The sequence below is a fragment of the Nestor notabilis genome, unplaced genomic scaffold, assembly GCF_000696875.1.
Source record: "Nestor notabilis isolate BGI_N333 unplaced genomic scaffold, ASM69687v1 scaffold116, whole genome shotgun sequence".
In the NCBI taxonomy this organism is placed as follows: Eukaryota; Metazoa; Chordata; class Aves; order Psittaciformes; family Psittacidae; genus Nestor; species Nestor notabilis.
Genome location: NW_009933064.1, coordinates 73507 through 86225, shown reverse-complemented (window position 1 = coordinate 86225; position 12719 = coordinate 73507). Strand labels below are relative to the sequence as shown.

At 40.5% G+C, this 12719-nt stretch overlaps 1 protein-coding gene across 1 annotated transcript; it reads left to right on the top strand.

Annotated features, from left to right (window-relative positions):
• The first annotated feature begins 2347 nt into the window (after nucleotides 1–2347).
• Nucleotides 2348–12719, top strand: LOC104407392 (pancreatic triacylglycerol lipase-like). The gene is made up of 12 exons (XM_010016672.1): nucleotides 2348–2396; nucleotides 3156–3310; nucleotides 3819–3941; nucleotides 5697–5831; nucleotides 6846–6954; nucleotides 8086–8205; nucleotides 8433–8552; nucleotides 9991–10109; nucleotides 10327–10456; nucleotides 10646–10757; nucleotides 11523–11690; nucleotides 12656–12719. The coding sequence occupies exons 1-12, from the start codon at nucleotides 2348–2350 to the stop codon at nucleotides 12717–12719; spliced, it is 1404 nt and encodes a 467-aa protein (XP_010014974.1).

The window sequence follows — 12719 nt, the reverse complement described above, 5'->3', positions numbered from 1 at the left end:
CCTTCCCTGGACACAGTTCTGGGCAGTGTGGTCTCAGTGACCCTGGCTGAGCAGGAGGGTTGGACCAGAAGACCCCCAGTGGTCCCTTCCAACCTCAACCATTCTGTGATTCGTATTTACAATAAGTAGAGGTTTACAGATGAAGTATTTTTTAAGAAAAGAAACATGAGTGTTGTATCCTTGACTAAACAGTATCCAAGTCTAAGGAATTAAAAGGGTAATTAAACACATGTCTGAGGTTCAGCCAAGAGAAATCTGCAGTACAGCAGGTTCCCTGGGGACTTGACAGGTGGCAAAGGAAGCACGAACAATGCCACGAAGCACTGCACCGTGTCCCAGGAGAGAGCCAGGGCATCCTGCAGCACCAGAAATCCAGTCCTCTCCTCTGCCTGCTTCCTATTCCAGACTACAGCAAGGACCAGAAAGGCTCCTCCAGGGAGCAGCCTGCATCATACTGAGGGACATGCATCCCAGTCGTACCCTTCTTCCCAAAGGAGAAGCAAGCAGCTGAAACCCATGTGGCCATGGCCCAAGGAACTGCCTAGTTGTTCAGCCTGCCCTGTGTTGTTACTGTATTGAATAAGAGCAGCCGACTAACTATGGTAAAATCCTAACTCAGATCTTTTCCACCAGTTTTTAATTTAAGTTGAAAAATCTGTTTCCTCCTTCATTTTGAACAAGAGTTAAATCTTATCAATGTACTGCGACATGTACTGATTCTCCTTTATCACTGTTATGAACATATCTACAAACTAAAATGCTACTTCAATTAAAGATGGCAGCCCTGAGATCTAAATTAGTATCTAAAGTGATATTTAATAGAAAAAACTTTAATAGTACTTAAGAAATAAACCCCACTAGCACGGATGATAGCAGTGTGATCCCTAGACACACAGCTGGTATCCATTTGGTCGTTCCCAGAGGCAGAGACCAGGGAACATCAGCACCTCCAAGACATGTGGCCACCACCAAAACGCATAGACAAGGTGACAAACTTTCTAAGGGAAGAGTTAGCCAAGGTCTCATTTCTTCTTGAGTTCACTTTCAGCCTTCCCATAAAGATGAACAGGACCAAGGGGTTCCCGGATCTAGTTGTGTTCATTTGCACACCCTATTTTTCACCCTTTGGTTGAGGTCTCTAACAGAACACCCTACTGAGCTCTGTAACATCCCTATAGAAAGTGGCCATGTCACAATGTCTGGGGTAACTCAGACACTTGTTTGTATTTCCACCACGTTCACTCCCAGTTCATCACACAGAGAAGGGCTTTCTCAGAACTTGGGTTACATGGGTAGTATAGAAAGGATACAAAAGGATACACAATTTTCTTTCTACATCCACTTATTTCAACAAGGAAATGAAAGGGACAGCAGTGGAGGGTCAGGCTCTTTCACTATGGAAAGACTACCAGACCTACTAAGAAGTTTTCTCAAAGGGATAAAGCTTTGCCAAACTGAGCGGATGTTGGGAAATGGGCACAAAAGACCCAGAAGCACAGGGGCATTCCACATCCAAAGACACTTGATGCAGGGCAAGGGAGGAGACTCAAAGACAAAGTGGTTCCCTGTTAAATTCCCCAGTAGACCCCCTACATCCCAACTACACAACACTAAAAACAAAAACCTTCCCAGCCAATACAAGGCCCTAAATACAATGCCACAAAGATCCATATAATTCTTTTTAATGTCCCACTCCAGATGTGTTGCTGCCTGGAAATTTCCCTACCTCCTGGTAGCTCCAATTCTATTCTGGGCTCCAGCACACCAACTCAAGCAATCTATGCCCATGGGTTTTGGAATTTTACAGAGAAAACAACCATTAGAGTTGTTTACTAGTTATCAATAAACTATGATCTGAAATAAATATTCCTATCTTTCTGGAAACATTTCCAAGGATAAAGCAGACTATAAAAAGCACATGCAGAGTGCATGAAGCACACACCAGTGCATGGAGCTTCCAAGCAGCATCGTAAGTACTTCAGGATTTGGGGTTTTTTTTTTACCTTGTCAGGTAAACAGCTTCCAAAGGCTCAGCAGCATAAAGGGGATGGCAGCTCACATAGGCATCCTTCTGATAGCTTTAAGGTAGCTGCTATATTTTCGATGGGAAGAGTAGCTTTATTGATCAAAAGTCACTCTAGATTTAAGCTATGCTTTGGTAGATTTAGGAGCCTCACAATCTCTAGCAGAGCAAGCAAACATAATGCTCATACGTGGCAGTTATAGACACATGTTGTAGAGAAGACAGACACAGAACCCTTGACAAAATCCAGCACCAGAGACCTAAGTGCACTTCCTAATCAGGGGGGTTAGCAGATACTAGCTGCTTCTTCTTTTGCTGTTCTAGATGCTTGGAATTTGGATACTTGCACTATGCCTGCTCTGTGCAGCAGAAGGTAAGCATATGGGATTGTTATTTCTATAGCCTTTCTATGCTGCTGTATTTTGTGGGATATTATTCTACACTGTGGAGCCTTAAAACTTACCAATTGGGGTTACATGGAGCACTTTCCTATGCAAGAATGGTGACATGCGTGTGTGTGAGTGTTGTATTTCCTTTTCTGCACACTGGAAATCCCACCCGAGGAGCATGCGAGAGATGCTGGTGTTTTCTATCTCAGAGCAAAGCTATTGCTCTACCAAGCCTAGGAAGTTGGTTTTTGTACTCTTAGTAATGGAAATGGAGAAAAAGCTGAGGACAGTGGGTGGAGGAAGTCTAGTGATGTATAGCTTTATATTCCGCAGAAGCCACTGGCTTGTATAGTATAAAACTTCTCATGTAGTGTGCAGTCAGCTGTTCAGCACACTATCAAGATATTGCTGATTGTTTGCAGTATTTTGGCTTCTTATTAGGAGAAACTCATCAGCTGTCTCTGCCTTAGGCAAAACAACAGCTGGGGAAAGATACCCAAAGTATGGTACATGGAGGAACTCCACTGAATGATTTGTTGTTGAGCAATAGTGTGGCTTCTTTCCTTGGGATAAACTAGCATTTGAAGGTCTGAGAGAGGGCAATTACTGGTCTTTGCTCTCTGTAAACCATAGGATTTTCAAGAAACTGAGAGACCTCCAGAGAAGAGATGCTATGAGTCCTAACTAACCCGCTCCACTTCTTTGCTCATTCATATGTTACTGATCTGATCTGTGTGCTACAGGTTCAGAAGTTTGCTATGATAGGCTGGGATGTTTCTCAGATGATAAGCCATGGTCTAGAACTACAGAAAGACCAATCAGTAAGTTACCCTGGAGTCCAGACAAGATAGACGCTCGCTTCCTCCTGTACACAAGAGAAAATCCTGATAGCTATCAAGTAAGAACTATTGCGGTTTAAACATTAATAAATCACATGCAAAAAGGAGTAATTAAATACCGACCCCAGCTGTGCTCCTGGGAAGTGCTGGAAATGGCCCAACCTTCATTTTATTCAAGAGACAGCCTTTTCCAGCTCCATAGCAGGGTCTGGAGCAGAACTCTCATGCTTCTCCAGCCCTCACAGAGCACCATAGCCCATGTTTTCTGTAAGGTCACTGGGAAGTGGTGGGAAACTGCATTTTTTAGTTGTTGGGTAGTTCTTTTCCACACATAAAAAGATGGCACATTAAAAGTAAAGTCTTGGCTGCTGTAAGATACATGTCAAAGCTTGCTTTGAATGAAGACACAGACCTTAAGCTATAGTCATGTCAATGCTTACAAATGAGCTTAACATTGGATAACTTTTAAACACCTGTACACATAAGCATAGTCCAGGTCTATGCAATTTTGATAAACTATTTACAGAAAGCAGATTTAAATGTTTGTTAATTTAATATCTACAACAGGACATCTCTGCAGTTGATTCCTCCATTGACTACTCCAACTTTAAAACAAGCAGGTTAACCAGATTCATTGTCCACGGATTCATAGATACTGGAGAAGAAAACTGGCTGTCAGACATGTGCAATGTAGGTACCATAAAGTTCCTTAATTTGCATTTATAACCATGTTCCTATAAAGTGTCTGTTTTTTCTATTTCTAATACATTTCTTTCATGGTACTTATAGTAATAAGGGCAGCAAAAGAGGCCACATTTTCAAATTGATAGCATCTAAAATATGTATATCCACACCTTGAGGGAAAGCTCTCTGCTTTATTGATTTCTATGCTACTTCCCCAAGTTTTTTCTTAATCCTGTCTCCATGCCAAGCTGCACTTCTTGTGGTCTTCTCAACAAGATGTTTACTTGTGGTCTTCTCAAATCGTATGAACGTGCTTTCTATAACCAGCTAGTGAAAGGTACTAGTCATGCAGCACAGAACACCACTTGATTTAGTTTTCAACTAAATAGTCACACAACTACAGCTTTTTTTTTTAAATTCTATATTCCTATTTTATTTATAAGAACACTATGAGAAACAATGTGAAAATGCACTAAAATGTATTTCACATCTATGGCACCCCTGTTACCTGCTTCTCTTTGGCACTAGGTCAAAGAAGATAAATTTGACTGTTTCTCATTGAAAAACAGAATCTCTGTTGATTATCACTTTGAGAACATTGAGGTGTGATCGTTGGATTTGTTAGTTAACTTCTTCAAAACAGCAGCAGCAGATTGATGTTTTTCCCATTCTCAGTCTCCCATTTCCACTCTTAAAATAGATCTTTTCTAGAACATCACAGTCAACCAGATAGCTCACGGTTTGCTCCAGCTAGCCCCTTAAATCTTTCTGATCAATTTCCACGAGGATGTAGTAAGATGCACGGGATAAATCTTTACACTCTCTCTCTGTTATGGTGGCCTCTGTTTTATCACAACACTCCAAGTTTATTAAAAATATGATCTCTGAATCTTTTCAGGAAAGAGTGGAGCAAATGGGATTGTGAATACATCAGCCCTCTTATGTGTACTTGTTATTTACTTTCCTTCCTGTTAAAGTAATAACCGTATCTGCACATTTATTTTTACCACTTCTAACATAGCCATAGACATTTCTATTTCCCTTTTTGTCCTTTGCCATTTGTAAGCTGGTTTGGATGCTTTATGATGTCTGAACATAAAGCAAAGAATGAATATGCCAAAGCTGCTAAAGCAAAATACATTTAGCCAAACAATCCAGCTCAGAGGAGAAAAGCAAAGCTTCAGATTCTATGGCAGACAATAAGGTATCTACCTGTATGCATATATCCCCAAATATAGCCATGAATCTGAAATGAATACTCAGCAACACCAGCAATTTATACACCCTCTTATAAAAAAACCCACTCTTACAAATCTGTATCTGAAAAAAGCTCATTTTTTTATCATAAAAAAAAAAATGCAAGTTCTAATTGAATTACTTTTAAATCAGTTCAGTGAATCAGTACCTGATTAGCTCATTTCTCATTTTTAGTGTTAATTTAGTTTGATTAACATTAAAAATTGAAAGTGTTATTATTGTATTCACATTGCTTTCCCTGCTGCAAAAAAGTACTGCTGTGGGTATTTGAAATGATGGTGTGGTCATTACTGCAGCATACCACCTTCTTTCAGTGTGGTATGAGCACACATATGCCTGTGAGCAGGCATAACCATGTATATATGCTAAGGTATTAGTTCTTAAAACGTTCTCATACAAAATCACGCAACATTTGAGAGTTGAGCTGTTATGAGCAACATGAATCAATTCCAGGCTGTATTTACTGTGGGGATCTTTGTTTTTCACTTTTGTTTTACAAAACAGAGGCTGCTCACCGTGGAAGATGTGAACTGCATCTGCATCGACTGGAAGAAAGGCTCAAGATGTCAGTACACCCAGGCATCAAACAACGTCCGTGTGGTGGGCGCTGAAATAGCTTACTTTGTCAAGACTCTTGTGGTAAGAAACTCATGATTATAAATCTACAGATAATGCTGATTGGAAAGAAATATGATTGAGGAACTTTTATGAATCCGAACATTTTCTGCTACTCAGCAATCATTTCAGGAATTGTGCCAAAACCTCTCTTTCTAAAATTAGAGAACTCTGTAGTAACAGCAGGGTTAGCCAACTTAGGGATATGAAGCTCTACAAGATATCCCCCTGGTACAGCCAGACAGTTCTTCCATAGATGTTAAGTGCTGGGTAATTTTGAACACGCAGAGGTAACAGACACAGCAAACTGCCTTTTCAGGGAGACAAAACCAACCAAACTGGCTGGAGGACACTGCTCTCCATGAGCAACGAACAGGATCCACCTGCTCTTCCAGCTCAGGAAGAAGTCCTTGTGGCACCTTCTGGAGATTTAGGCACTGTGCACATAACTCCTTTTTCAGCCAGCTTCAAACAAGAAACAATGCTTAGTCTGTTGCCTTCTTTTAATCAAAGCGGTTTCAACATACGTCCCATAAAAGAACTACAAATTACTTCAGTGGAGAGTATGCAAGGTTGAGGAGGGCTCTGATCCAGGTCTCACTTGATATATCTACATTGGAGCCACTGAATTACTTTCCCAAAAGGCTGAAGGCATCTCTTCTCTCATGTCCTCCTCCATCTGCATGTAGTGCCTGATCTGCCAGGTCTAACTAAGGGTGCCTGCCCGGCTGAATCTTCCAAGCCAGATGAGCACCCTATCAATCCTAATGGGTCTAGGATGTAAAACAAATACAGAGCCTCTCAGGACTAACAGAGTTGTCCAGAGTTTTATCAGCCTCCAAATGAGAGCAGAATCTGAATAAAGGGTTTTGAAAAAGCAACGTGTTGGACATAAGTACCTGAACTGACAGACAGATGCTGAAATCCTGTAGTTCCCGAGTCTATAGTCACATTGAAAGCAGTTTTTCAGCCCCTTTTTACTGTTCCATGTTGCTGATTAAAACAGAGGTAGTAATCTTTTATATTCTATTTTCTCAGGACAAATACGGGTACTCTCCAGCCAATGTTCACATTATTGGTCACAGCCTTGGAGCACATGTGGCAGGTGAAGCTGGCAAGAGGCATCCAGGAATTGGAAGAATTACTGGTAAGTCAGTGACTTAAATCACAGCCCATACTAAAGGCACCATTGCTTAAATGAAATGTTGCTGTTCATTTTCTCTTACTATAGTATCTGACAGTGGGCTGTAGTTTAGTAAAGGGTAATTTGGACATTCTAGAACTTAGTCTCTTCTCACAGTACACTGAGGAGTGGTGCCCTGGTAAGGGTTGGAAAGCAGTCAGTGTGATGATTATTTTGCTTGCATATGTTTACACAGCAAAGGAAAGGCTTCATACAGCTAACAGAGCCAGAAGGCTCCTGCAGCACATCAGCTGACTTGCTGCTATGCATTAATACTTGTGGCAATCTCTACAGAGCTTGCTTTGGCCTGTTGTATAGCAGCACAGCTGATAAACACCACCCAGGTCCCTCCAAAGCATGTTATAAGCAGCACAAGAGTGAGCAGTTAGTTATTTTGTACTGCTAACAAATATCATTTTCCAGAAAAGGATGGATTTAACCTGATGTTTCAGATGCAGTAGGCTAACCTTAACCGTCCTGATAACATCCCCCATTATCACCTTGCTTTGCTATGTCTACATAAATTTTCACCTAGTAGAGTAGTAGTAATTATCCATCCCCCTCTCCCCCCAGCAAAATATCTAAAGTATGAATTCTTTACTTAATAGTTGCTACAGAGATTTAGTGTATTTTCTTGGCAGCAAAAATTCCCTTCAAGGGACAGCCCTCATCTCTCTTAAGTTGTTTAACTGACTGTTTAAATAAGCAAATAACAATCAAATAGACATATTTATTGCATTATTGATGCATTTATAAAAAAAGATATTCCAGCAGCCTCACAAAGTAAAGATAACATTTCAAGTGTTGTAAAACCTTCAAACCAATCCTTGCTCTTTCTAAGTGCTGGAATTCAGTATTGATGTAAATCAGTACAATTTAATAGGCTTCACACAGGTAACCCTTTCTGTTTCCTATGAGAAAAGCCACTTGGTAAGAGAGAGCAGACAACATTGTTTTATTAACCCCTATACCACTTAAATGTAAGGAACCACAGACAACTCTATATGTGATAATTCATTATACACAGGCATAGCGTTCTATAAAACAGTGCACCTGTATCTCTTTATCTATACATAACAAGTCTTTTCCTTTCAGGACTGGACCCTGCTCAGCCTTACTTCCAAGGGACTCCCATTGAAGTCAGACTGGATAAAACTGATGCCGAGTTTGTCGATGTTATCCACACAGATACAGCTCCCACAATCCCCTACTTAGGTGAGTGTTCAGCAGTACTGTAATATTTATTATAAATAATAATTATTTCTGCTATGTGGCACTTCAATATCCTCATCGTTCATCAAGACTCACTTATGCTGTGCCATAGACACAGAACTGGTCACTAACAGCTCACGTCCTAAAATACCAAGCACCAACAAACTTCAACTATGGGTATGAAACTGTATTAATTTAAAAGATGCTTACCCTTAATTTAATTGCTCCAGGTTTTGGCATGAGCCCAGCTATTGGCCATCTTGACTTCTATCCCAACGGAGGAGTGGAAATGCCTGGATGTTCAAAGAACGCCATTTCACAGATCGTAGACCTCGATGGCATCTGGGAAGGTAAGTGTTGGTTACATTACAAACTCAGGGATAGGTTACCCCTCACAATGTAAGGACTTAACTTTCCTTAATTCAGGTGTGTTGCATTAGCTTTTGGTGTGCCCAGCGGCAATGGGAGCTGCAGAGTGCAGTGTAACTGTTCATATGCTTAAACCACACTATTTTCCAGAGATCATTAAAAAATAAACAAGACAAAGGGTTTTGCCTCTGGAAAATCTGCCTCCTCTAAAGTACCTAACAGCAGAAGCAAGTTACTGAAACTGTGCCAACAAGTTTAAAGGGTCTATAACAATATACTTCACTTTGTTTCTACGTGGTTGCCCAGCAGCAGTACTGGGTGGAGCAGGACAATGATGCTCTCAGCTACTCCTGATGGGCTACCTTCAGCTGCAGCCCTTCTGAGATAGATTAATTAGCTTTTTATGACCCTTACAATCTGGCCCTTGCGTTAAAACAATGTCATTGTGTCTATTTATAGTCAGCTAAAAAAAGATTGGCATGTAGCTTCTCAAATAGAGTTCTTTGTTGGTTTACATGGTTCTAATAACAGCTCTAAGGACTAGAAAATGTTTATGTGCCTTTAGAAAGTTAAACTGCACATAACATTAAAAATAACCAACAAAACAAAGAGAACAAGAGTTCTGCTGTAGAGATTTTTCAGTATATTATCTGAGCTCTTTCTTACATTACTGCAAACACCTTCAACTCCGGGAATCCATGAACTTATTTGTGATAACCAGACTTTTCCTTCAGGTTTTATTCAGTGCAGTTGGAGGCACTACTTTTTCTTTCTGTTTTTCTTTACACAGTAAACTTGTTATCAATAATGGGGAATTAAAGCACAAAGAAATAAGCATGTTGTATATGATCTTCTTTTTAACCTAAAGTCAGGCAAATAATGGCAGCAGAAAGGAAATTAATATATTTACTACTTTAATTTTTAGAGGCTCCCTTCTTTAAGCATCCCCCAAATAATAATAATTTTGTTTTGAAGTCCTCAGCTAGAGTAAATCAGCACTGCCCTAGGAAGTTCACTCTTAAATACTTTTCATTTGGTTTTCTTTTGTTATGGTAATGCCACTGGTGCCTACAAAATCTCTGCTTCTTGTGGTTCTCGTTTCTATTGTGCAACCCAGTCAGATTGCTTGAATACATGTTTGGGAGGGTGAAGGGGAGGGCAGGGGCTAAGCCGAGCTGCACAGTCAGTCTCCACAAAGCATTTCAAGTTTGCATTTTATACCTGTTGAGTCAGTGACATTCCTTAGAGCATCAGTTCCTTGCAAAAGCGAGCTTCAAACCTTACGTTTGATACTGCAAGAATCGTGATGAAGCTTTTGAGGAGGAACGATGCATCCCAGTGACATGGCAAGGGTCGTGCCAGTATCTTTCCCCAAATGGTAATGGAACAAATGTTTAACCTGGGAACATCTTTTCGCAGGAAGTCGGGACTTCGTAGCTTGCAATCACCTGAGGAGTTACAAGTATTACTCTGACAGTATTATCTACCAGGACGGATTTCTGGGGTATTCTTGTGCTTCATATGATGTTTTTGAATCAGTAAGTATTTCTCAAAGCATCAGGATGGACTGTATCAAAAATAGTGGCTCTTATTTGTACATCTGAAATCCAATTTACTTCTGCTGGCTTACAATCAGAGTGGATCTGTAAGAGGAGTAGATGTTGCTGTGATACAGGGCCAGCTAAGTGGGTATGTTAAAAATAAGTCCTTAGCTGGATGGATGACTTTATTAATGGATGTATTTGTTTTCACTAGGGACTCTGCTTCCCGTGCCCAGCAGAGGGATGCCCGAATATGGGTCACTATGCAGATAAGTTCAAAGGGAAAACTAGCAACGACTTTGTGAAACTTTACCTGAACACTGGAGAAGCCAAGGACTTTCCTCGTGAGTTTCCATTGCTTCCGTTGCTACCTGCTCCTTGGAAACAAACCTTTTTATTGCCCTGTTTTACAGTTAATTGTAACAGATGAACAGACCTCGCAGCAGGGCAATAGCTGTTCATGCCAATACTTCATAGTTTGGAAACTGTCTCTCCCTGGGTGAGATAGAACTTACTGTATTTCTTCTATGCAGTTTGGAGGTACAAAGTAACCGTGACCCTCTCTGGAAAGCATAAGGTGACCGGATATGTAAATATTGCCCTGTATGGAAGTGGTGGGAACACAAAGCAGCACCAGGTCGCCAAGTAAGTTAAAAATTAGATAGAAACTTATCTTCTAGAACTTTTAATTCATATTTTTAATTTATATTTCCGTTTACGTTGGTCTTACTTTAGAGATCAAATTCTAACCTCGTGGAAAGGCAGTGGCAGTTCACTCACTCTGGTGATTTGAAGGGAAGAAGTTAGAAGGCAGGATTTTATACTTAGAATTCAGTGTCACTTGTTTGCTGCCCCAGGAAGGTTTTGTTGGACCTATGCTAGCAGAGTAGTGATCTTTCTGCCTTTCACAGGCTTGTAAAATGTTGCCACCACAGCTGCTAAAGTTACCTCATGAGTTACCTACATGAAAATCTACTTTTTGTTGCTCATAACTTTACCTGCTTACAGTGAATCATGTGTTTGCTGTGACCTGGTCCCAGTTTGCAGGCATCCATGTGAGATCCATCCACATGAGACAAGTCTGCCAATATTGAACGCACTCTGGCACACTCTAGCTCTAGAGCAAGCTCTACCTTTTCCACAGGGATCAATCACCCTGTAACTGAGTCTTCACTGGGAGGTATGACTGCAGCATCTCATGTCTGCCTGCCTTTGCTTCTTCTGACAAACACTGATTTGGGATAAATTATGTTGGAAATTGGCAATAATGTTGTTACCATATTATAAGCTAAATAATGTTTCTCTGCTAACTCTCTACTCACTTTCTGTCACAGCCACTCAGTTGACAGGCCTAGTGACTAATACTAAATCCCGACGTGCCTCACATCCATAAAATGTTCTTTTTCACAGGGGAACCCTCAAACCAGACAATACTTACACAAGCTACATTGATGCAGAAGTTAATGTTGGAACAGTTACAAAAGTTAAATTCCTCTGGAACAACAATGCGGTAAACCCAACTCTGCCTACAATAGGAGCTGCAACTGTTGTTGTGCAGTCTGGAGAAGACAGGAAAGAGTAAGTATATCCATTGTGAAAATCTTGAGAGTTACTTGGGAAGATAGGAGACAAACTCACATGTGGGGTTATCAGCATCATTCTTTCCAAGCTCCTACTGTCAGTGGGGACAGGTTATCTGTGTCTGAGCTTGTGTTAGAATGTCTGATTCACAGCCAGCTGGACCCAGCAGATGTTTTCCATTGATATTGATGGTTCTTGAGATCATGATTGACAGAAGAGGATCATGATAATAAGCCTACCCTTCCAATGAACAAGACTAATACCTGGCAGCTGTACTTAAAAGGCTACATAAAGTTAAGGGAAAAAGGCTAAAGCTTATTTCCCTAGACTTTGTGGAACAGGCTGAGATGTTCAGATTATAGAAGTATAATTTACTGATCCAATTTTACTCTTCCTGGACTTTTTAAAACAAACTCCCTCATTTGCTTGATCAGTTATTTTATCCACTGCATGATTGGGTGTGTAGAAGAGAAGGCAGAGTATGTTTTAAAACCATATATAAATTCATAGTTAAAATGCTATCACTTAAAAGGCAACATGGGAGATGGATAAGTTTCAGGCAAACCTAAATGATTACAGCCCAGCAGCATCACCTTTAAGCAGAGGTCCTAAGACCAGCTGTAGTTCCCATTCACCAAAGCACGTTGCTGATGAAGCATATCCTGCAGATAGGCACTCACTCTTCCATTGGCTCATGGCTTTTGCATAAGTAGTTGTGACCATCTACACAGTGATGGTAGCAAAAAGCCTGCAAGAAAAAGAAAGTGTAAAACTAAAGGAAGGCAGGAAGTGAACCAGAATGAATACAGTCCATCAATGCTTCCCCCAGCAGTAGTATTTCAAACTCAGAGCTCAAAGTTTGTGTCCTGTTGTGTCAAATGACAAACCAGGTTGTCTAAAACCAAATCAATTTGTATTATTTCAACAACTCAAGGTGCTTATATTGTATTTTTTTATTTCAGATACCATTTCTGTAGTAGCAACACAGTGAGAGAGGATGTTCTGCTGACTCTTACTGCTTGCTAA

Excerpts from the sequence above, each read along its gene's own strand:
- LOC104407392 (XM_010016672.1), top strand. The coding sequence starts at position 2,348 with ATGCTTGGAATTTGGATACTTGCACTATGCCTGCTCTGTGCAGCAGAA. Across the intron at positions 2,397-3,155 it reads CCTGCTCTGTGCAGCAGAAG|GTTCAGAAGTTTGCTATGAT; the intron begins GTAAGCATATGG and ends TGTGTGCTACAG. Across the intron at positions 8,553-9,990 it reads CCTCGATGGCATCTGGGAAG|GAAGTCGGGACTTCGTAGCT; the intron begins GTAAGTGTTGGT and ends ATCTTTTCGCAG.